General features: G+C 45.5%; 1 protein-coding gene across 1 annotated transcript in view; it reads right to left on the bottom strand.

The window, feature by feature from the left end:
- LOC309563050 (rap1 GTPase-activating protein 1-like) overlaps window positions 1–23,530 on the bottom strand; it is a 183,085-nt gene that overhangs the window by 117,937 nt on the left and 41,618 nt on the right. The window contains exon 7 of the mRNA XM_082267332.1: window positions 18,814–18,911. Within this exon, the coding sequence (XP_082123458.1) occupies window positions 18,814–18,911 (98 nt within the window). The remainder of the gene's footprint in view (window positions 1–18,813; window positions 18,912–23,530) is intronic.

Genomic DNA, 23,530 nt, shown 5'->3' with positions numbered 1-23,530 from the left:
TCCACCTAGGTAACTATGATTCTTAAAAAAAAAACAAAAAAACTTCTCTTTTAAGTTGGCAATAGACCTCAAATAATGGAAGGACATACAGGCATAAATTCATCATTATTAGTCCTTTGCAGTCAAAGGCCTCTGCATGCACACTTGTATAAAGTACTCGAAACCCATACTTGAGTAAAAGTACAAGTGCTCGATCAAAAAGTGACTTAAGTAGAAGAGGAAGTGCTCTATCAAAAAGTGATTTGAGTAGAAGTACTAAAGTATTCAACATTTTTTGTACTTAAGTATTGCAAGTAGTTTTTTTTTTTTTTAATTTTGCTACTCAAGTACTGAAAGTAAAAGTACAAGTACTGTGTTATGTAGTTATTAAAGAAAGAAGTCAAAAGTTTGAACATCATATTGTTTTTTATTATTTCAAATGATTAACCTAAAGGACAATCACAATTCCACAATCACAAAAACAGATATAGTATGTCCCTCCCTTTCCCCTTTAAAGCATCCCTCCTTCTCTTCTCTGCATGCTTTTTTTTTCTCCACAGCGTATTGGTGCTCAAAATCATATATAAACCAATGTGATATACAACAATATATTCCAATAATGAAATAAAGGAAGAGTGTATAAAATAAAAGTCAATAAAAAGTCCATATATATATAATACCATAATACGATATATATGTGACAAAACAAGATGAATATATTTTCAAAGGTGCAGGAATCAAACAGGTGCTATTCCAAATAATAGGTGCAGACTCCTCCCACCACCTTGTGGATTTCCCCCTTACCCGGCGGATGAAGGTAAGTGCAAAATAATATCCAAATAGACTCTTCCAGTGAAACAAAACTGCAAAACCTGTGCTCTCAACTTCCAGTGAAAAAAGCAAAATCAGCCTCTTACCAGAAAAAAGGTCTATGTACGCTTGTGACTCTCCTTGGTTGGGGGAGGTTCTCTTTCCCCTTAACAGCAGATATGTAGACCATTTTATTTATACATACAGTAGCATTTCTTTTCGTATGCGCTGATTTACACATGACATTATACACATTATTTTGAACTTCATGAAACCTGCCATCTACTGTTCTGGCAGTGGTAATTTTTATAATAGTAACGAGTAACTATGCAGCACAAAAAAAAATATCGGAGTAGAAGTATTGAAATCATCGAAAAAATGTAGTGAAGTAAAAGTGGAAGTAGGAGAAAAAAATTCTACTCTAGGAAAGTACAGATACCGCCTTTCGGTACTTAAGTACAGTAGTAAAGTAGTACTACTTAGTTACTATACATCTCTGTCTGCATGTCCCCTAACCCCGTTCCTAAAGGAAACACAAAGCTGCTGTTAGCTACAGTAAGTATTTCCCAACTTTGCATGGCAGAATAGTAATAGGACAATAGGGTGTCTAAAATACTTTAGGTCATCGGGAGGGTTCAGGTCAACTCTACATCATCGTTTAGCTCAAACAAGTGACGAATGCAGATCTAAGCGAAATCGGCAAGAGGAGAACAGTCTTCCTAAGAGTCCATATTGTTTATTGTTAATAAAAATGAGACAACAGGAAGATAGGTGCAGCAAAAACACCCCCAGCACATGTGATATGATGAGTCACGTAGGAGGCTTTGTCATTTTTTCATCTAAGCTCTGATGAAGGGGGATTGTTGGCCCCCAAAATGGGGGGGGGGCTGTAGTCTCATTTTTATCAGCAATAAATTATATTGACAATTAAATACTTACCACCAGCACACGGTAGTTGTACTGCCGACGGGCGGCAGCTGCAAGCCGTGTGACGTACCTGTATATCGCTGCCTTTCTTCCGCGTTTAGGTCGCTTATGTGTGCGCCCCCTGCCACCCCCTGCTGTGATTGGATACAACATGAGTTTGGTAGCTGATTTCAGCCAATGATTTTGCCTGAAGTCACCTGATCGGCTGTGGCCAATCACACACAGAGATCTGTGTTTACAAAAACAGTGATCTGGCTGTTTCTTCTCCCTGAAAAGCAGGGAGGAAAAACAGCCAAAAAGATAAGGAAAAAAAACAGCACATATTACACATTAGTAGGCAGATAGTTAACCCCTTGATTGCCCATAGATGTTAACCCTTTCCCAGCCAGTGTCATTGTGTAGTGTACAGAAAAAGATCTTAATGAGGTAGAATTGGGATTTTTTTTGGGCGCTGAGACCAAACAAAAAGAAAGTTAAAATGTAACACTTTTTATTCCAAATGTTTCTTAACTAGTTGGCAACCAAACACTGTAGCTTTCCTGCTACAGTGCAGGCTGACTGTGCAGAATCACGTATATATAGATGATTCGCACTCTTGGGAAGCTGCTGAGCCAGGGGTGCGTGCGAGCCGGGGAAGCTGCTGAGCCGGAGGTGGTACAGCACCAACCAGTCAACAGGTCTAGGCCAATGATCGGTTCTATCCAATCACATATCAGCATGTGCCTGTGTTTACAAAACACAGGCACAGGAAATTATGAGATCTTCTCTCCTGGAGCCCATTTCAGTTCCAATGAGAAAAATGAGCAGTAAAAGTGAGTAAAAGCAGCAAACAGCCACAAAATCACCTACTTAGGCACATTTACCCCCTAACCCCCCACTTATCCCTTGCACTGCCCTGTCACCAGTGTCATTAGTACAGTGCACAGAGTTTTTTACTGATCATTATGTTAGTTGCACAGGCAAAGTCAGATAGCGTTAGCATCCCAGATTGCTCGCCACATTATCACCATCACATTTAAAGCGGAGTTCCGGGCAGAGAAACGATTTTTTTCTGAACATACCCCCGGGACAGTCAGGGCTAGCACATTCCACAATGGCTAGCCTCTGATCTGTCCCGGTTCGCACTTACCTGTAAGAAGAAATACTTACTTAGAAATTTTCTTCCACAGCGTTTCCATCTCGGTTGTGGGCAGCTGAAGCCGGCGCGGTCCTCTTCTCTGTCTTCTTCCGCGTCTTCGTGTCCCAGAATGCACTGCACCGGCCCCTCTCGTCACTTCCGGTGCGGCGCCGCATTCCTAAACAGCTTCTGGGCATGCCCAGAAGCTGTTTAGCAGGGGAATGCGGCGTCGCCCGGAAATGACGAGCGAGGCCGGTGCGGCGCATTGATTCCTGGGAGCTATGACGTTTAGCTCCCAGGAATCATCGCGAGGCAGGAAGTGACGGGGTGAGCCTCGGCGCTGGAGGAGGAAGCTGTCATAGGTGAGTATTTACGATCTTCAATAAAAAGGTGAGTAAACAAAAAAAACAAAAATAACTATCCAATTCCTTTTCAGGTGAGGCATACCTAGCGGAGAGGCACAAAAAAAATCTTTTTTGTGCCCGGAACTCCGCTTTAATAATTTGATTGGCAGCAACACTATCACAAACACACTATAAACCTTTAATACTAGTATAATGTCTGAACGGATCAATATGTTTGATAAGATCAGACCTATATACCCCAATAATATAGTGTCCCCAAAAATGCAGACTTAGAAGGATCAGCCACAACACCTGCTAGCACTTGCATTTTGCAGCTCCGCCCCCATACCCACCCCCGTCAACAAGTGCAGTGTCAGTAGATCACTGTCACTTATGATCAGAGCTTTCTTTCTCAGAGAATAGGTGTAGGAACTCCCCCCTTCTAAAGGAACTCCTTGTCTCCACTCTCTACCCACCTCTTAGTACTGTCCCTTGTATCCACACCCCACCTCTCAGTCCCGGCCCTTTTAGAGAGCACAGAACCAAGTATCATTTTGGGGTGCTAAATAATTTGTGTGGGATTTGTTAATGATAACAAGAAAAGAAGTAAAATAGATCCTCTGCAGCCAGCAGACCTTACCCCAGGAACAATAGACCCCCTTAGCAGTATGAGATACCCTCCCAGTAACAATGAACCACCTGTTACAAAATACCACACCAGCAACAATAGATCCACCCCTACAACAATAGACCTTCAGCAACATCAACAGATTTCCCAGCAGCCAGCAACAATAGACCCTCCAGCAGCCAGCAATAATAGACCTCTTCCTCAACAATAGACCCCACACGAAAATAGATTCATGCCAGTGTAGCCCTGTCCTCTTCACTTCTTGCGCTCTGAGCCCACTCCAACCCATCTGACACTATTAGCTCTGTCATCTTGAATGAATGAAAGACACATTTTAAAAACATATTAAATTATTATTTAAAACCATTTTAAAAACCACTTTAAAAAACTGAGATTAAAATTCATTCTTATCTTTTTTTATAATAATTCTATGTGTGAAGGTAAACAAAAAAAAAATTAAGATTTTTTTTTTATTTACCTTCACACATAGAATTATGACAAAAAAAAGATAAGAATCAATTTTAATCTCAGTTTTTTTTTTAAATGTTTTTTTTTTTTTTTTTTAAATGGTTTTAAATAATCATTTAATATGTTTTTAAAATGTGTCTTTCATTCATAATGTATTCTTGATTGCCATAAGGGGTTGCTTTTTAGACTTGCTATACAATTCCCAATATGATTAAACCTTTCCTGGTATGGCCCCTTTAAAAAGAGGGGCAAAGGAGGGGTTATTGCAGATAAAATGAGGGTGGGTATCAGTGTGGGCGTGACCTGAGGAAGGAGGCCAAGCCTCCGAAGCACGTCGTCATAGCAACGGACATGGGTGCGTACTGTTGTTCCGTCCTTCTCTCCCCACCATCTACAGTCTTCCGGCAGGGCCATGGAGCCCATGCGCAGTGGCGACTGTGTTGGCTGGTCTGGGTGCAGGTGTCTCTGAGGCCCCGAATTCTTGCAGGTGGTAGTTTTGCCCATTCATCTTGGCAAAATGTCTCCAGGTCATACAAAGTCTTTGGTCATCTTGCTTGAACTGCATGTTTGAGATCTCCTCAAAGTGGCTCGATGATATTAGCTTCCTTTCAAACTGACGAACCGATCAGGTCAGTCTGTCCGTTTTTCAGGTGGACTCGATCAGACCATCCATTGCTCTCTATAGAGTGCCGGATGTCAACAGACATGTGTCCATTGACACCCTCCGACATCAAATCTAATCCCGTTTGCTAAAAACAGAGGGATGGGGATCCGTTCCCTATCCTTTCTGCGGATTGGATCGGATGACAGTCATCCGACCACCCCAGAGAACAGCACTCTGCATCAGCGGAGTGGACACGGACCTATCATATGCCTGCTCCACGCGGAAACAGCAGAGAGATTGACCACTGAGCATTTGGATGCGTTGGCAATCTTGGTCAGTGTAAAAGGGGCCTTAAGGTTAGGAGACTGTGATGGCCACTCCAGAATCTTTACCATCTGCTGTAAACATTTGAGTCATGCTGGAAAGTCAACTTGGCCTTGTGCTTAGGGTCAGTGTCATGCTGGAAAGTCCAAGAGTTTTTCATGCGCAGCTATCATGCAGAAGAATGCAAATTGTCTGCCAGTATTTTCTGATGCTGTATTCCCCCTGCCATCAATTTTCCTGTGCCTTCAAAGTTCCCCCCCCCAAAACATCAGTGATCCACCACAATGCTCCCCATAGGAATAGTATTCCTGTCGCTATAAGCCTTGTTGACCCTCTCCAAACATAACGCTTATGGTTGTGACCATAAAGCTCTATTTTGGTCTCCTCACTCCACATTACAGTGGGATTGACTTACCAAAACAGGAGAGAGTAAAATCTAGTGCAGAGTAGCCAATGAGCTTCTAACTTTAGCTTGTTCAATTTCAAGCTTTGAAAAAACCTGGAAGCTGATTGTTTTTTATGCAGAGCTGCACCAGATTTTGCACTCTTCCGTTTTAGTAAATGAAGCCTAGTATGCCAGAAGCTGTGAGGTGCATCAAGGTGTTGTTGGGCATATTGTAACTGGGTTTTTTTGTGACATTGGTGCAGTAATGGCTTCTTTTTGGCAACTTGACCATGCAGCTCATTTTTGTTCAAGTATTGTGGTATTGTGCTCCTTGAAACAACCACACCTTCTTTCCCCAGAACATCCTGAATTTCTTCTGAGGTTACCTGTAGGTTTTTCTTTGTATCCCAAACAATTCTTCTAACAGTTGTAGCTGCAATCTTTCTTTGTCTATCTGACCTTGGCTTGGTATCAAGAAATCCCCAAATTTTCCACTTCTTAATAAGCGATTAAACATTACTGACTGGCATATTCAAGGCTTTGGATATCCTTTTCCATCTTCATAAGGTTCCATTATGTTGTTACGCAGGTCTTCTGACACTTCTTTTCCACTGCCCATTGCGCAGTATCCAGCCTGCTCAGTGCATTTATGTAAGAGCTAACAAACTCATTGACTATTTATACCAGGACATTAATTGCAATACAAAAATCCCCAGATATGGGAAATTAACCTTTAATTGCCACTTTACCTATGTGTGACCTTGCATGTCTGTACCAAGGCCAAACATTCCAGGGGATGGAAACTTTTGATCTATTTGTGTGATTTCTGCTATCATTATGATTTAAAAGGGAGTCAAACAAATATGTAATAATAAATGGCTTCATAGGATCACTATTCTTAAATAAAAGAATTTTTTATATCATGGGCTATATTTCACATTTTTTGCAAGGGGGTGCAAACTTTTAAACACAACTGTATATAAAATAATGTGCTCAGCACAAAAATAGGGAGCAAAACAGTTAATCTCATTTTGATGACATGCGTAATAGATGACGTGCATTACAGTAGAACTCTAGGCAAAAATTTTATTTTTTATTTTGGATAGCGTAAGGGAGGGTTATAACCCGTCAGATTTTTTTTTCACCATCTGTGTCTCATTGGGGAGGTTTCTCTTCACTTCCCAAACTGGAAGTGATAGGAAATCCTTCCAAATTAAGGGAATATTTTGGGGACCCCCAAGTCACCTGAACTAGTGTCCCCATTGGAAGATTTCCCTTCTATTACTTTTCTGGGGACAACCCAAAATTTGTGATTTTCTTTTACTTTCACCTTCAATCATAATGGTAAACAAGACAACTAGAGAGGGTGAATCTCTCCTTAACCCCTTGGCGACCGCCCACCCACAGTGCACTGCGGGCGAGCATCCTCTGTAGGCAAAGCAATGTACCCATACGCTGCTGCCCCCTTCTGGGTTTAGGCACAAGCTCCCCACCCAGGCTCCGGCTGTGATTGTACACAGCGGGAGCTTGTCAGTAAGTCCCAGCTGATGATTCACAGCCAGGACCTGATGATCGGCTGTGTCCAATCACAGCCCAGAGCTCTGTGTTGGTAAACAACACAGAGCTCTGTACAGAGGGAGTGATACGTCAGTTTCTCATCCCTGCAAAACACCAGCATTCCAGCTGTGCCCATCTCTTACTCCCTGGTCTCAGACACAGGGCAGAAATATAGTAGCAGGAGCCATTGGCTTCTGCTGCTGTCAATCAAATCCTGTGAGGTGGGAGCAGAGGGTGGGGTCAAGCCACACTGGGTTTGTCTATGGACACACAGCCTGGCTTGGGAACGAGCCCACACGTCTGCCTCCATAGCAAGCGTAGCATTGATGTAGCCATGTACTACAGCAAAAGTGACATTTGCAACAAAAAAACTTGTGTTGCCTTTTGTGCCATATGGATCTGCAGCACTGCTTCCAGCTGGCCAGGTCCGTTCGCCGTATGGACCTGCATTCCTACTTCTGCTAAAAGCTCATGGTCACTCCAGCGACCAGGAACTTATACCAGAACTGTTCAGCAGACTCTGCTGAAAAAAACAATAGCTCTGATGTGGCTACCAAGCTGCCGATCAGTGCTATTCACCTAAAATAACCTTCGCTACCGCTGCTCTTCCTCACATCTGTTTTCTTCCCCTTCAAATAAACTTCTGCACTGACCGTCACCGATCCCTCACCCAGTACAGATTCTCCAGCAACTGGGAAGCCCCCTCCCTTTTCCCTCTCCACCCTCGCTGGCACCACCATTCCCCTGTGGCTCTGATGTAATTTCCAGCTTCCACCTGCTGCCTCTCCTGCTGGCAATTGCATGGGAGCCATAGTGTAAAAATGCTCAATTATTCCTCCTCTGCCGCTGGGATCCCCCCCTTCAGTCCCCGCCCATCTCCTGTGGCCCCCATGGAGCACTGCTGGCCGGTAATCCCTCCACTGCCTCCTGCCAGCTGCAGCTGCTGCCGGGGAGATAGGATGGAGAGCAGGGGGGCTGGTAAACATGTCAGTACCGATCGCTGTAATCATTCATTATTGAAGATAGTAAACAGTGTTTACTATAGGCGCTTTTCCACTGCATGGAACCAAACAGTTTGGCTCGCTTTTTTTCTTTTCCACTGCATGGTACCGCATGGTACGGTGATGGAACGGTTCGGTACGGTACGGCGGCGCTTTTCCACTACATGGAACCGAACAGTACGGCTCGCTTAACCACTTTAGAACCGCTCACAGTAATACTACTGCGGCAGAGTGGTTCGTTATCGTCCAGCGACGTAGTATTAACGCCGTTAGACACTCCCCCTTCTGGGCGGCGCTTGCGCGCCGCCGGAGGCTCGCTCCCGCTGTTTTCATTCACAGCGGGAGTCGGGCCAGGGGAGGAGCAGCGGCGATCGCCGCTGCTCTTACCCGATCGTCGGGGATCGAGTCTGGAGATCCGCCCGCTGTGTGTAAACACAGCGGGCGGATCTCCATAGTGACAGGGAGTGACAGATCGGACTGTTCAGCATAGCTGGACATCCGATCTGTCCATGACTCACAGTCACCTCCCCCCCTACACGTCAGTATGCACCAGGCATACATTAACCCCTCCCTCTCCAATAAAATTAACCCCTTACCTGCCAGTGTCATTTTTACAGTAACAGTGCATATTTATAGCACTGATTACTGCAGTAATGTCACTGGTACCCCCAAAAGTGTCAAAAATGTCAGTCAAGGGTCCGATCTGTCCGCCGCAATGTCGCAGTCCCGCAAAAAAAATCGCAGATCGCCGCCATTACGCGTTAAAAAAAAAACACCAAAAATGACAGAAATCTTTCCCTTTGTTAGTAAACACAATAACTTTTGCGCAAACCAATCAAAATACGCTTATTGCGATTTTTTTTACCAAACATATGTAGCATAAAACAAATTGGCCAAAAATTTTTAAAAAAATTGGTTTTTACATCTTTTTTGGGGGGAATTTCATATAAAAAAAATGTTAAAAATATTGTTATTTTTTCAAAATAAACGCTCTTTTTTTGTTTATAGCGCAAAAAGTAAAAATCGCACAGGTGATCAAATACCACCAAAAGAAAGCTCTGTTTGTGGGAAAAAAAGGACGTAAATTTCGTTCGGGTACGGCGTCGCACGTCCGCGCAATTGTCAGTTGAAGTCGCACAGCGCCGAATCGCAAAAAGTGGCCTGGACGGAAGACAGCAAAATCCTCCGGTGGTAAAGTGGTTAAACAGTACCACCTCGGTTGTGGTTCCAAGAGGGCCGTACCGGTACCATATCCCACAATCCTTTGCATGCAGCCTTGCCTGTTTGTCACTACTAGCCACTGATTGGTCAGAGAATCGTTGTTATCCCACCCACTTACTACTTTAGTGGAAAAACCGTACCAAACCGCAACGAATCGTTCCAACACCGTACCATGCCGTACCATGCAGTGGAAAACCAAACCGAGCCAAGCAGGGCCGAGTGGAGCCGAGCCGGTACTTACAGTGGAAAAGTGCCATATGCCTCAGTTTGTGAATGAATAGGAATCTCTATACATAATCATATTTATTCATCTGCAGTGCAAATGAAGCTGCAGAGAAATGGACTGTCTTCACTTTCTTTTTCTGTCTCAAAAAAGACAGACACCTGATGTTACTCCAAAGCCCCCAAAAAGGCCAAAATAAAAGAAAAAAAATATGTAAAAAACGAAATATAAAAAAACAGTAAGGGTAGATTTAGACATGTGTCTAAATCTCTCTTGCCTCTGCAGCGGGATCTGCATTCGGATCACGCTCCAGAGGCTACTGAAGGCAGTCAAGAATTGATGTGATGCATCCTCACTGCCTGTTTTAACCACATATATGCCGACAAAAGGCCTTGTTCATGTGGGTCATACTACAGTGAGGCCCTGTTTAGCTGCACAGGGATGCACAGGTGCTCCATGCATCCCCATGCAAGCAGTCTTTTACAAACTCTGAAAGCTATTAGTAAAAAAATGAAAACCTTTCGATTTTTAGAGACATTTGCAGATTTAGTAATGTTCGATTTTCAGCATTTCACAAAAAGGTGCAATTTAAAATGTACAAATATTTGTCATTTATTAACGCAATACAGATTAAGCTTTTAGATTTAGTAAGACTTTAGTAAGAATTTTGTAAAATTAGCTGTGTTTATATCTGCCGATAATGATTTTAGTTTGTTTTCAGCGAAAAACAAGCACTTTTTTTTCAGACTTATTTAAAGCCACTAATGGCATAGAGCATGATAATATCCCTGAGCCCAGTGTAAGGGTATGTGTTAGGCCTTATTTCAACCCTGAAGCCTGAAAGGTAGATGCAGATGAAGTAAAGAAAATATTGGTTTTGGGAGTTATTAGAGGAATTGCAGAGTGAATTGTTAAAGTGATATTAAAGGGCAAATTTGTTTTAAAATAACATGCATGTTATACTTACATATTCTGTGCATCTTGGATTCTCCTCTTCTCAGGTTCCCCTGGCCCCTCCCTCTTGCCGAGTGCCTCCAGAGCAAACAGCTGGGGCACCCAAGTAGGCTCACTCCTGAGCTGCTGCTCTGCGTTGCGATTTACACATTGAACCGCTGCTTGACCCTGACCCCTCTCTTTCCTCATTGGCTCACTGATAGTGAGTGACAGCAGCGGGAGCTGTCTCAGCCAATGAAGAGAGAGAGTCCCTGGAGAGTCAAAGCTCTCGTGCACATTGCTAAATCACGATGGGGCTGAAGTAAGTATTGGGGGGCTGCTGCAGAGAAGAAAACCTTGAGCCTTTAGAACCACTTTAAGCCTCATAATATTGGTTTCCAAACCAAATTAAACCCTGTGATTCTGCAGTGACTTTCTAAAACGTTAGAAATTTTCTAAATTTACCAGCCATCTCATGTCTTTAGTACACAGTATTAGCTCACTGAAAGATTACCACTTTGGACTTTACAAAAGGATATTCCCAAATACGCCTAACGAAGGCTACAAGGGAAAAAAACATTCTCCACTCCAGATGGACACTTATGCCTCGTACACACTTATCGATCGTCGGCCGAACGATCGGCCGTCTTTTGTCCAGGGCTGTCGTGTCTGTTGAAAAGTGCAAAAGACTGCACACTAATTTTGTCGGCCAACAACAGCCGACTGCAGAAGTGATGTCATGTGATGGTTAACTTTCCTTGTCTTTTTTCTTTTCTGAGCATGCCCAGTCTTGCAAATCTGCTGTCTGTCGGCCGAAATCTGTACTGACTGGCGAACAATCGGCCGTTCTGGTGTCGGCATACAAAAATTTTAATGCTTGCACGACAGATTCTGTTCGGCCGAGAGTGCGCTGTCGGCTGTCGGAAGCATCATACTAACAAGCCTACAGTCGGCAGATCGGTCGTCGGCCGAAGCTTTTCCACCTGCTCAGCGGGGATCAGCGGATCGATCCCCACTGAGCAAAACAGACTCTGTCGGGTGGAAAGCCCATGTGAAAGGACCCTTAGAAGCTGATTGGCTACCATGCACAGCTGCACCAGATTTTGCACTCTCCACTTTTTGTAAGTCTCCCCCTTTCTTTTTGTGACAAACCTATGGTGTCCTGTGCCCCAGTTAACCCCTGATTATCACAATACATCAAAAAGTGTAAATTATTTAATCAGAGTTGCATTCCCTTATTGGGTTTTAGTTATTTTTCTTTTTAGGTTTATTTTTTTATTTATTTTTTTAAGCAATAGTGTCAAATTAGGTAAAAAACGACTTTAACATTTTAGAGATTTCACACTTTTAAATTTTTGTTTGCTTTTGTATTATCTTTTAATCATATACGGGATGGTATTTAATTATATATGGATGACTTACACTATTGAGTCAATGGACTATTAAGAAGTGAGTAATTTATTGATGTCTATTAGAATTTATGTGTGGATGGTAGCAACGTTACACTATTTTTTCACTTATAACTTTTTGGTGTGGGGGCACATTTGAGGTGTTGGCACCAGCTACGGTTATAGCTCATTGTTTTTTTGTTTTTCATCTATGCTTGGCAGCACATAAGAATTTTTCTTGATTGACGACTTTAAACGAATAGAAGGTCTGCACGGTAAAAAAAAAAAAAACACGCACACACAAGGCGAAACAATGAAGAAATGAAACCACTGTTTTACATTTCGGAGAAAACGAAAAAGACTCTTCTCCCTCCCACACCTTCAAGGCGGTTACTGGACAGGTGCCCAGAGAAGATTGAGAATTGGAAACCCCCTCCCCCCCCCCCTCTGATTATGCAATTAGCAATTCACATGATACAATTTGTACTGTCATTGGTGGGTTTAGACACTCCTCTCTCCTTCCTCTAATACTTTCTGGGTGGGTACTGGACAGGTGCCCAGAGAAGATTCAAGAAACCTTGGACCCCCCCCCCCCCTCCTCCGATTAAGCAATTAGCAGTCCATGTGACACATTCTGCACTGTCATTGGGGGGGGGGTTAGTTTAAAGACACTTCTCCCTCCAACACTTTCTGGGTGGTTGCCGGACAGGTGCTCTGAGAAGATTTGGGATCCCTTGGACCCCCCCAGCCCCTCCAGTTATGCAATAAGCAATTCATGTGACACACTCTGTACTGTCATCGGGGGATGGGTTTAGTATGAAGACCCCCCTCACTCCAACACATGCAATTAGCAATTCATGTGATACAATTTGTACTGTCATTGTTGGGTGGATTTAGTATAAGGACACTCCTTCCCCCTTCCTCCAACACCTTCAGGGATGTTACCGGAGACATTCAGAAGATTCGAGAACCGTTGGAAATCCACACCCCAGATTGCGCAATTATCAGTTGATGTGACACGTTCTGTTCTGTGATTGGTGGTTGGCTTTGGTATAACAGAGCAATCATAGGCGTGAGGTTGCAGTCGACGTAGAAGCAAGGTAAGAGAAGCATTTCAATTCTACTGTAAAGCTTTCGGATAGAATTACAGTTGACAACAGAAACATTGTAAAATCAAACCGTAGATGCAGGAATGTAAATATTGGAGATGATTTAGGAGAGGATTGTTGTGACAATTTGAATTAATATAATTATTGTTATTTGGTTATATGTTTAGCTGGCACAAACTTTGAGAGTTGTATTTCTCTAAAAATGTTGTCTCCGTTTCTAATGTTATGATGATTAGTGATAAATGAATTGATTGTTGGGCTAATTTACATGGCATTTATGTGCCAGCTGTTAAAAGAATCTAGCACATTCCAGCAGTTGAATTCATGGGAGGTTGTAGATTGTTGCAGCTACCGAGTCTGTGCAAAGCAATGCCAGGTAGACAGCAGCCCCAGCTGTCCATGATTGTTTAGATGTCATCATACATGTAACATTTACCTGCCACTAGGAACAAATGATCGCCCCCTACACAGAAAGTGCTTGCATGCCGGGGTGATCATCTGTTCCTAATATCTATGCTATGCAGCGCTGGCACCCCAGCAACTCTTGCTGCTGTAGAGCTGTTGGTATCCATGCAGCCCTTGGAGCTGTGTGGGTGCCAATGTCTCAGTAGCCATCATCCAGAGGGCTGCTGCACTCTGAAGGTTTTTTACCTTAATGCAGAGAATGCATTATGTTCCTCTGCAGGCATTTTTATCAAAACTGGTGACTGATTAGTGAGATCAAAACCCTGAAACAGCAAAAGAACATATATTCCTTGGTCCCAGACATTTGATTTCATACCCATATGCCAATTTGGAGGAAAAAAAAAACACTTCATGAATTGAGCCCAGTATGTAATACTTATCTCTCTTTTTTCTTTTTTTCTCTAGGATGGAAGGTATATACAATTTCATACGCAGTTACTTTTCCATTAGTCCTGAACCTTCTGGTGTCCTGGTAAAATGTATGGGATTTCCCATTTTTAAAATAGAAATCCATTTTCCCATACAAATACCTATCCAAGTCTGGATTCGATGGTTATGGCATCGGATTGTAAGAAATAGAATTGAGCCAGTCTAAGTTTTAAAATGGCACTGCATTAAAAATATTCAGCAGCTGCTTACAACCCCCCCCCCCCCCTGCTCCAAGCTTACCTATCCTGTGTTCTCCAGTCCTGAACTTCTCTGTGCCCTCGCAGTGATGAACCTTGCTTGGAGGGCGATGTGCACACGACAATGAGAGCGGCCCGGACAGCGGCTCCCTCGCAGTGACGAACCTTGCTTGGAGGGCGACGTGCACACGACAATGAGAGCGGCCAGGACAGCGGCTCCCTCGCAGTGACGAACCTTGCTTGGAGGGCGACGTGCACACGACAATGAGAGCGGCCCGGGCAGCGGCTCCCTCGCAGTGACGAACCTTGCTTGGAGGGCGACGTGCACACGACAATGAGAGCGGCCCGGGCAGCGGCTCCCTCGCAGTGACGAACCTTGCTTGGAGGGCGACGTGCACACGACAATGAGAGCGGCCCGGGCAGCGGCTCCCTCGCAGTGACGAACCTTGCTTGGAGGGCGATGTGCACACGACAATGAGAGCGGCCCGGACAGCGGTTCCCTCGCAGTGACGAACTTTGCTTGGAGGGCGACGTGCACACGACAATGAGAGCGGCCCGGGCAGCGGCTCCCTCGCAGTGACGAACCTTGCTTGGAGGGCGACGTGCACACGACAATGAGAGCGGCCCGGGCAGCGGCTCCCTCGCAGTGACGAACCTTGCTTGGAGGGCGACGTGCACACGACAATGAAAGCGGCCCGGGCAGCGGCTCCCTCGCAGTGACGAACCTTGCTTGGAGGGCGACGTGCACACGACAATGAGAGCGGCCCGGGCAGCGGCTCCCTCGCAGTGACGAACATTACTTGGAGGGCGATGTGCACACGACAATGAGAGCGGCCCGGACAGCGGTTCCCTCGCAGTGACGAACTTTGCTTGGAGGGCGACGTGCACACGACAATGAGAGCGGCCCGGGCAGCGGCTCCCTCGCAGTGACGAACCTTGCTTGGAGGGCGACGTGCACACGACAATGAGAGCGGCCCGGGCAGCGGCTCCCTCGCAGTGACGAACCTTGCTTGGAGGGCGATGTGCACACGACAATGAGAGCGGCCCAGGCAGTGGCTCCCTCGCAGTGACGAACCTTGCTTGGAGGGCGACGTGCACACGACAATGAGAGCAGCCCGGGCAGCTGTGCCCTCGCAGTGACGAATGCTGCTTGGATGGTGATGTGTACACGTCATCAACAGCAGCCCAGCAGCTGCACGCTCGCTGTGATGAATGCTGCTTGGAGGAAGACGTGCACACAACAACGTCAGCAGCCCAGGCAGCTGCGCCCTCGAAGTGACAAAAGCTGCTTGGAGGGCGTCATGCACTTGACAACGACAGCAGCCTGGAGAGCTGCACCCTCGCAGTGGCGAACGCTGCATCGGCGGCGACGTGCACACGACAACGACAGCAGCCCGGGCAGCTCTGCCCTCACAGTGATGAACGCTGCTTGGATGGCGACGTGTACACGTCATCAACAGCAGCCCAGGCAGCTACGCGCTCACTGTGATGAATGCTGCTTGGAGGACGATGTGCACACAACAACGAGAGCAGCCCAGACAGCTGCTCCCTCGCAGTGGTGAATGGTGCTTGGAGGGCGACGTGCACCCGATAATCGACAGCAGCCCAGGCAGCTGCACCCTTGCAGTGATGGATGGAGGGCGACGACGTGCACACGTCAACGTCAAATACAGCAGCCACAGCTGGCACATAGCAACAAGGGCTGCCGCGACGCAATGTCTAGAAAGCGATGAGGGCTGTGGTGATGATGGTGCCCTTACAATGGCGAGGTTTCTGGGATGGCGGTGCCCTTATAGTGGAAAGGGTTACACAGAATTGCTTTCACATTTCCAGCAAAATAAAAAAAATTAGCAAATCATTGATTTTCCTTGATTTATTCACTTATAGTGTGGATCATTCGTTATGTCGTTTTGTTTCAGACGCTTCAAACATTGACAAAAGGCCCAAAAATATTACATTGAGTCATCCAAATGAAACAAATCTCAGATTTGTTGAAATTTGTGATTCGGATTGAGATTAATCTGATTCTGAGTCAGAAAAAGTTAATCTGCATTTTGATTGGTAACGAATTGCACATGTTTACTACCAGGTCAACGGCGCTTGCACAAAGGCAAGGGCTGGTGGAGTGCAAGAATTGCTGTGACAATTGTGCCTTAAAGCAGAGTTCCACCCTCAAAATGAACTTTTTACGGCCCGCTTGCTTTAACTTACCTGAAAAATAATTGGATAATTCAAATTTGTTTTTTCATTCACTTACCTTGTTTTTAAAGAAAATATACTTACCTTCCTTCCTCTTCCTCCCTCTGCAGCTGCGGCCCACGCCGTCACTTCCACCTTGCATTGACTCCTGGGAGATCAATGCCATCTATCCCAGGAGTCAATGCGCCTGCACCGGCCCTGCTCGTCACTTCCATTGCAGGAGCGTCATTCCCTGCTGAACAGCTTCTGGGCATGCCCAGAAGTTGTGCAGGGATGACGCGCCTGCACCGGAAGTGACGAGCAGGGCCGATGCAGGGCATTCTGGGACTCCGATGTCACCGAAGAGGATGCTCCGGCTTCAGCTGCCCACACCTGAAATGGCAGCACTGGACAAGACATTTTCAAGGTAAGTATTTCTTCTTAAAGGTAAGTGAACCCGGGGACAATTCAGAGGCTTATCATTCCTGAAATGCACTAGCCCTGACTGTCACGTGAACATTTTTATCTAGAAAAATTTTTTCAGGGTGCAACTTCGCTTTAATATTAAAGAAATGCCCGGAGCTTGAAGGAAATAAGCATAGGGCATACATGACAGGGTGGAAGGAAAACCAGGCAGTAGGGGGTTAAATTAGTTGTTGGGATATAAGAGATCAGGACTCTTACCTAATTGGCAGAGCAGATGAGGGGATGGGGAGGAGCAGGAGAGAGAGTAGTTGGAGGGGAGGCGTGAAGGAGCTTCACTTGCAGACTGGAGATCATAAGCGAAACCCGCCTGCCCTGGTGATGATGTTTTCTGTCGGTTTGCTAAGGTTGGACGTTGGTGGTTGGGGTCCTTGGCGAGGGTCCAAAACATGGTGTCAAATGATGGGACCTATCTCAGGTAGGAGTCCTATGGTTGGTCTGGTTCAGTCTAGACCGACCGGGTAGTATAACGTGGTAGGGGTCTGTGGTCAGTTAGTTTAGTCCTCGAGGTGGTGTTTTGCACTTAAAGCGGTAGTATACCGCTTTTTTCCACTTTTAACTACAGGTAAACCTATAATAAGGCTTACTTGTAGGTACAATTAATATCTCCTAAACCGGCATGGTTTAGGAGATGTTTGCACTGCATGCAGCCGCTCACGCGAGTGGCGCATGCGCTCTGAAGGTCCGGCGGACCTTCAGCTTTCCTTGCCGGGAGCTTGCCGGAAAATGACTCCCGTGCGCATGCGCGGGAGTGACATCATCACAGCTCCGGAGCCGCCGAACCTGGAAGAGACGCCGAGGGATCATGTCAGCTCCCACAGCGGTGTCCGGGGGTCCGTGTCGGGGCTTCTAAGGTAAGTAATTCATAATGAGCTAGTATGCGATGCATACTAGCTCATTATGCCTTTGTCTTGCAGGGTTTTTTTTATTTTTTAGGTTTACAACCGCTTAAATGGTACCACAGACTCCAAAGTTGAGGGAGATGGTATTGTCAAAGGATCTGCAACCATTCTTTGATCTGGATTGGTTTGACTGTTTTTTTTTCTTCTGTTATTTATGGTTTTCTTTAATAAAAAACTGAACCGGCTATTTAACCTCAATGCTGAGTTAAGGCCCGTACACACGTACCGATTGTCGGCAGAAAATGTTCGGCCGCCGAACGATCGGCCGATTTTCGGCTTGTTAATATGATGCTTCCGACAGCCGACAGCGCACTTTCGGCCGAACAGAATCTGTCGTGCAAACATTAAAATTTTTGTATGCCGACACCAGAACGGCCGATTGTTCGCCGGTCAGTATAGAATTCGGCCGACAGACAACAGATTTGCAAGACTGGGCATGCTCAGAAAAGAAAAAAGACAAGGAAAGTTAACTATCACATGACATCACTTCTGCAGTCGTCTGTTGTTGGCCGACAAAATTCGTGTGCAGTTTTTTGCAGTTTTCAACAGACAAGACAGCCCTGGACAAAAGACGGCCGATCGTTCGGCCGACGATCGGTACGTGTGTACGGGGCTTTATTGTTGACATTTGAAGGTAAGGGGGGTGGTGTGTTGGGTACTGATCTAGGTAATATGGATAAACAGGTGGGATCTGAACTACCCTAGTCATGAGTTTACCTTTCCCATTAGCAATACAACTATAACTGCAATAACGGAAATAAACTACACAGCAACGGCACAATATTGTTCGCTGCCATGCCAGTTGTCTAATGCGTTAAAAATTGACAGTTTTTTTTTTTAAATTGCCGATTCGTGAGCTAGAATGAAGTGTGAACCTCTATCTATACAGATAGTTTATAAAAAATGGGGGTACCATCATCCTGATCATGGTAAGTGGAGAGAAACTAGGGACAACCCCTGCTGCAACCCCAGTAGAGAAACAATGGACTATCTCGGTACCCAAATGTTAAACAAATAACATATTAAAAATTGAATTTTATTGAGCTAGAGGATGATTCAGGACACTAGGATCCGACATGACTGAAATATCGGAGATAGGCACAATGACACTTTAAGACATTTCATATTCTGCACCACTTACCTCAGTATTAGTCGCAGCCTCTCCGCTTTCTGCTCCAGTTTTGCAGACAGGATGATGGCTCCGAGTCGGGGATCCTGGGCGCAGAAGTTGTAGTGTTCCTAGTGGATGGTCAGAAATTAGACACCAGGTATACTGACATTACTCCTAAGTGCCGGTTCACACTAATACGACTTGTCAGGCGACTTGGTCAGCCTGGCAAGTCGCGCCCCGTCGCGGTCCATTGAGTACTACAGGACCCGTTCTAATAGGAGCGACACAAGTCACTCCGACTTAGAAAAAGGGTCCTGTACTACTTCGGGAGCGACTTGCATAGACATTAATTTTATGAAGTCCGTGCAAGTCGCGCCGAAGTCGTGCTGCACGCGACTTCACATGTCGCTCCCGAAGTCGGAGCGACGTAGTGTGAACCGGGACTCAACCGAGCCTTAGGGTCTATTTATAACAAGAAAAAAAAATTGCGTGTGAATGACTAATGCATTCACACAGTCATCATGAATAACTACCGTATTGTGTCTAATATGTGTATTTCCTATGGTCGTCGGCTCCATCTAGTGGCCTTTAATGCAGTAGATTCAAAAAATATCTTGATCAAATTGTTTTATTTATTGTGATTGTGCAGTCTAACCTATGAACAATTTACTTTTGTCTCCTTTTGTAGCTATACCATCTGTCTGTTATTTGCTGAATCAATAAACAGCCCCTCCATAAGAATGTCTGGGATTTCTCTGCCTATGCACAAAAGAAGTAAAGGGCCAGCCAGGAGAGATGTCAGCAGTAGCTTTGCAGGATAACGTGAATCTCCCAGGAGAGCAGACAGGTGAGTATTTGTTGTGGGGTGGGGGGATGGGGGGATTAACCACTTATGGACCAGAAGGATTTGCTCTTTTAATGACCAGGCCCTATTTTGCGATTCGGCACTGCGTTACTTTACTGGACAATTGCGCGGTCGTGTGACGCTGTACCTAAACGTCCTTTTTTTCCCCACAAATAGAGATTTCTTTTGGTGGTATTTGATCATCTCTGCGATTTTTTTATTTGTTGCGTTATAAACAAAAAAAAGAGCGACAATTTTGAAAAAAAAAAACAATATTTTTCACTTTCTGCTACAGGACATTCCCAAAAAAAAATTTAAAATCTAAATTTTTTAACATTTTAGGCCAATTTGTTTTCTGCTACATATTTTTGGTTAAAAAAAAATCACAATAAGCGTATTTTGATTGGTTTGCGCAAAAGTTATCGCATCTACTAACTAGGTTTAACACATTTAAGACCGCCCGCCACAGATATACTGCAGCAGGCTGGCTCTCCTGCGTGAACCGACGTAGCCCTGCGTCAGTCGCTCGCGTGGTGCTGGGGGGCGAGCGCACGCCGCCGGCGCAATGTCGCAGTCCCGCTAAAAATCGCAGATCGCCGCCATTACTAGTAAAAGAAAAAGAAAAATGACATAAATCTTTCCTCTAGTTTGTAGATGATAACTTTTGTGCAAACCAATCAAAATACGCTTATTGCAATTTTTTTTTTTATCATAGATATGTAGCAGAATATAAATTGGCCTAAAAGGATGAAAATTTTTTTTATTTATAAAATTTTTATTTTTTTTGGGAATGTTATATAGCAAAATGTGAAAAATATTGTTTTTTGTTTTTTTTTTTCAGAATTGTCGCTCTTTTTTTGTTTATAGCGCAAAAAATAAAAATCGCACAGGTGATCAAATACCACCAAAAGAAAGCTCTGTTTGTGGGGAAAAAAAAGGACATCAATTTTATTTGGGTACAGTGTTGCGTGACTGCGCAATTTTCCGTTAAAGTAACGCAGTGCCGAAACGCAAAAAATGGCCTGGTCATTAAGGGGGCAAATCCTTCCGGTCCAGAAGTGGTTAAATACATTCAATCAGGACATTCGGCACCCAATGTAAACCTTCCAGCTCCTAAGGCACCAATTTAGGGGGTTATACAAAGTCTGTATTTCTGAACAACTATAATTAATAGATGACAATCCCCAGGTAAGCTTGTAATTCTCAAATAAATAATTGCTTTATATTTCTCATGCAATGATTTTCTATATAAGAGTAGGACCACACAATACAGAGGCGCCTTGGCGTGGCGTGTGGCTTCCACATATATTTGCAAATGTAAGCATCTGAGAATTCTGGTTTTATTAAAGCTTTAGAGATGGGGCGTGTTAGTCCCCACTTCCAGGCTAGTAAGACCAAATGCACCTTACTAGCTAAATATAGACTTGGATTTTCATAATTTTCTCTTTTGGACCCTTTTACACTTGTGCGACTTGGGACTGCAAAGTCGTACCCCATGATTCCCAATGAGTTCATATCTGTGCGACTTCAAAGTAGTCCCTGCACTACTTTGGCCTGACTTTGAGGCGACTTGAGGTCCATAGGTTAGGGATCGACCGATTATCGACAACACCGATATATCGAGGGCCGATATGCATTTTCCCCGATATGTCGGAATCGGCCCCTGAGGTTACCGATATTGCTGATATATTGCCGCTATTTCGGAAAGTGATGTACCGGAGTGATGCCTGCAGCTAGAGGCACCACCCCGGTACCGGCGTCCATAGTCGGCTGTCTTGTAATGACAACCGATGCGGCTGAGAAGCCGCTCGGCTGTCATTACAAGGGGCAGGAGGGGACGTTCCCCGCACCCTCCTGCTGCCTTCCGCGGCTCACCCGGGTCTCCCATCCCACTGGGAAACCCAGGCAACCAGCCTGCACGGCCACCAGACCCAATCAAAGCTGCATTCGGCTCTGATCGGGTCTCCATGTAAAAACCCGGAAGTGATGTCATGACATCACTTCCGGGTACTCAGCGCTAGATTAAAAAAATGACAGCAATCAAAACAGCCAAACTTGGCGTTTTGAATGCTTTTAAGTGAAGAGGAGGGTTTTGGGGTCTATTAGACCCCCAGATCCCTCCACAACAGTACCTGCAAAAAAAAAAAATTAATTGTCCAAAAATATTGGCAGATATTGGCCGACACCGATATGCGATCACTACTCAAGATTACACAGGCATTGCTTCAAGTTGCGTCAAAGTCGCGGCAAAATTGCGCGTCTTTCAGGTCACACAAGAGTGAAAGGGGCCTTTTGCTGAGTTTGGTGCAAAATTGGGAAACGGGAGGTAAGTTTGCTAGATAAGTCAATGCCAGAATTCTCAGAGGTTAGAATGGACACCACGGTGTTCTGATTTGGTGAGCTCATATATTTGCAAATGTATGCAACCGAGACCTCTGCTTTATATAAAATGCTAGGAAACTGTTTAAATGTCTCATGACTTTTATTGTACATCATCTAATCTTAATTGTTCTTGGCTGAATGAGTCCTATGGTCAGGTTCAGGGTTCCTTCACCCCCCCCCCCCCCCCCCGATGGATTCTCCAGCACAGGTAAATGTGATTATCATCACAAAATCAATCATAATAGGTTTTGCTCACACCAGATGCAGATTTTCCGAAGACTTTTTACATTTCACTAAGCTAAGCACAGTTCATATTTTAAAGTGTAACTTTGTTGGACAAGTTCTGTGCAAAGCAAGGATTTCAGTACTGACAGCTACCCTGCTGCTTACTGAACACAGGAGGTCACCCGCTCGGCATGGCGATTTCTAAATGAATGCAAAGAATTCTCTGGATGAAGTGGAGATTGTGACATCACTGCCATGCTTCTCCACCTTGTCCAATCAGAGGGTGGTTTGCATTCATTATGAAGATGAATGGTGCCAATGCCAAGTGAGCGGCCTCCTGTGTTCAGAATGCAGGAGGGCAATAACTTAGCACAGGACTCAGAACCTAGTGGAGATCATTGGAGTAATGGTGTCTATTACAATATTGTGCTGTCCCTCCGCTGTATGCGGCACGCTGTCCCTCCCCTGTGTGCGGTACTCTATCCCTCCACTGTGTGCGGCACGCTGCGACTCCGCTATGCGTGGGACGCTCTACCTTCAATATATGCGGCGCGATGTCCCTCTGCTGTGTGTAGCGCCCTGTCCCCCCGATATGTGTGATGCGCTGTCCCTCCGCTGTTTGAGGCACACTGTCCCTCCAATATGTGCGCTGTCCTTCGGCTGTGTGTGGCGCGCTGTCCCTCCGCTGTGTGTGGCGCGCTGTCCCTCTGCTGTGTATGGTGCACTGTCCCTCCTCTATGTGTGGCACGCTGTCCCTCCGCTGTGTGTGGTGCACTGTCCTTTCACTGTGTGGTGTGCTGTGCCTCTGCTCTATGTGGTGTGCTCTCCCTCCGCTGTGTGTGGTGCGATGTACCTCTGCTGTGTGTGGTGCGCTGTCCCTCCGCTATGTGTGGTGCGCTGTCCCTCCGCTGTTTGTGGTGCTCTGTTCTTCCGCTGTGTGTGGTGCGCTGTCCCTCCACTGTGTGTGGTGCGATGTCCCTCCGCTGTGTGTGGCGTGCTGTCCCTCTGCTGTGTGTGGTGCGATGCCCCTCTGCTGTGTGTGGCGCGCTGTCCCTCCGCTGTGTGTGGCGCGTGTCCCTCCGCTGTGTGTGGCGCGTGTCCCTCCGCTGTGTGTGGCGCGTGTCCCTCCACTGTGTGTGGCGCGTGTCCCTCCGTTATGTGCGGCGCGCTGTCCCTCCGCTGTGTGTGGTGCGATGTCCCTCTTTGTGTGGCGCGCTGTCCCTTTTTTGTGTGGCGCGTTGTCCGTCCGCTGTGTGCAGCGCGATGTCCCTCCGCTGTATGTGGGGCACTGTCCCT

The sequence above is a fragment of the Pelophylax lessonae genome, assembly GCF_965119305.1.
Source record: "Pelophylax lessonae genome assembly, chromosome: 9".
Lineage (NCBI taxonomy): Eukaryota > Metazoa > Chordata > Amphibia > Anura > Ranidae > Pelophylax > Pelophylax lessonae.
Note: the sequence above shows the minus strand (reverse complement) of the source record. Positions and strands in the feature narration are given on the sequence as shown.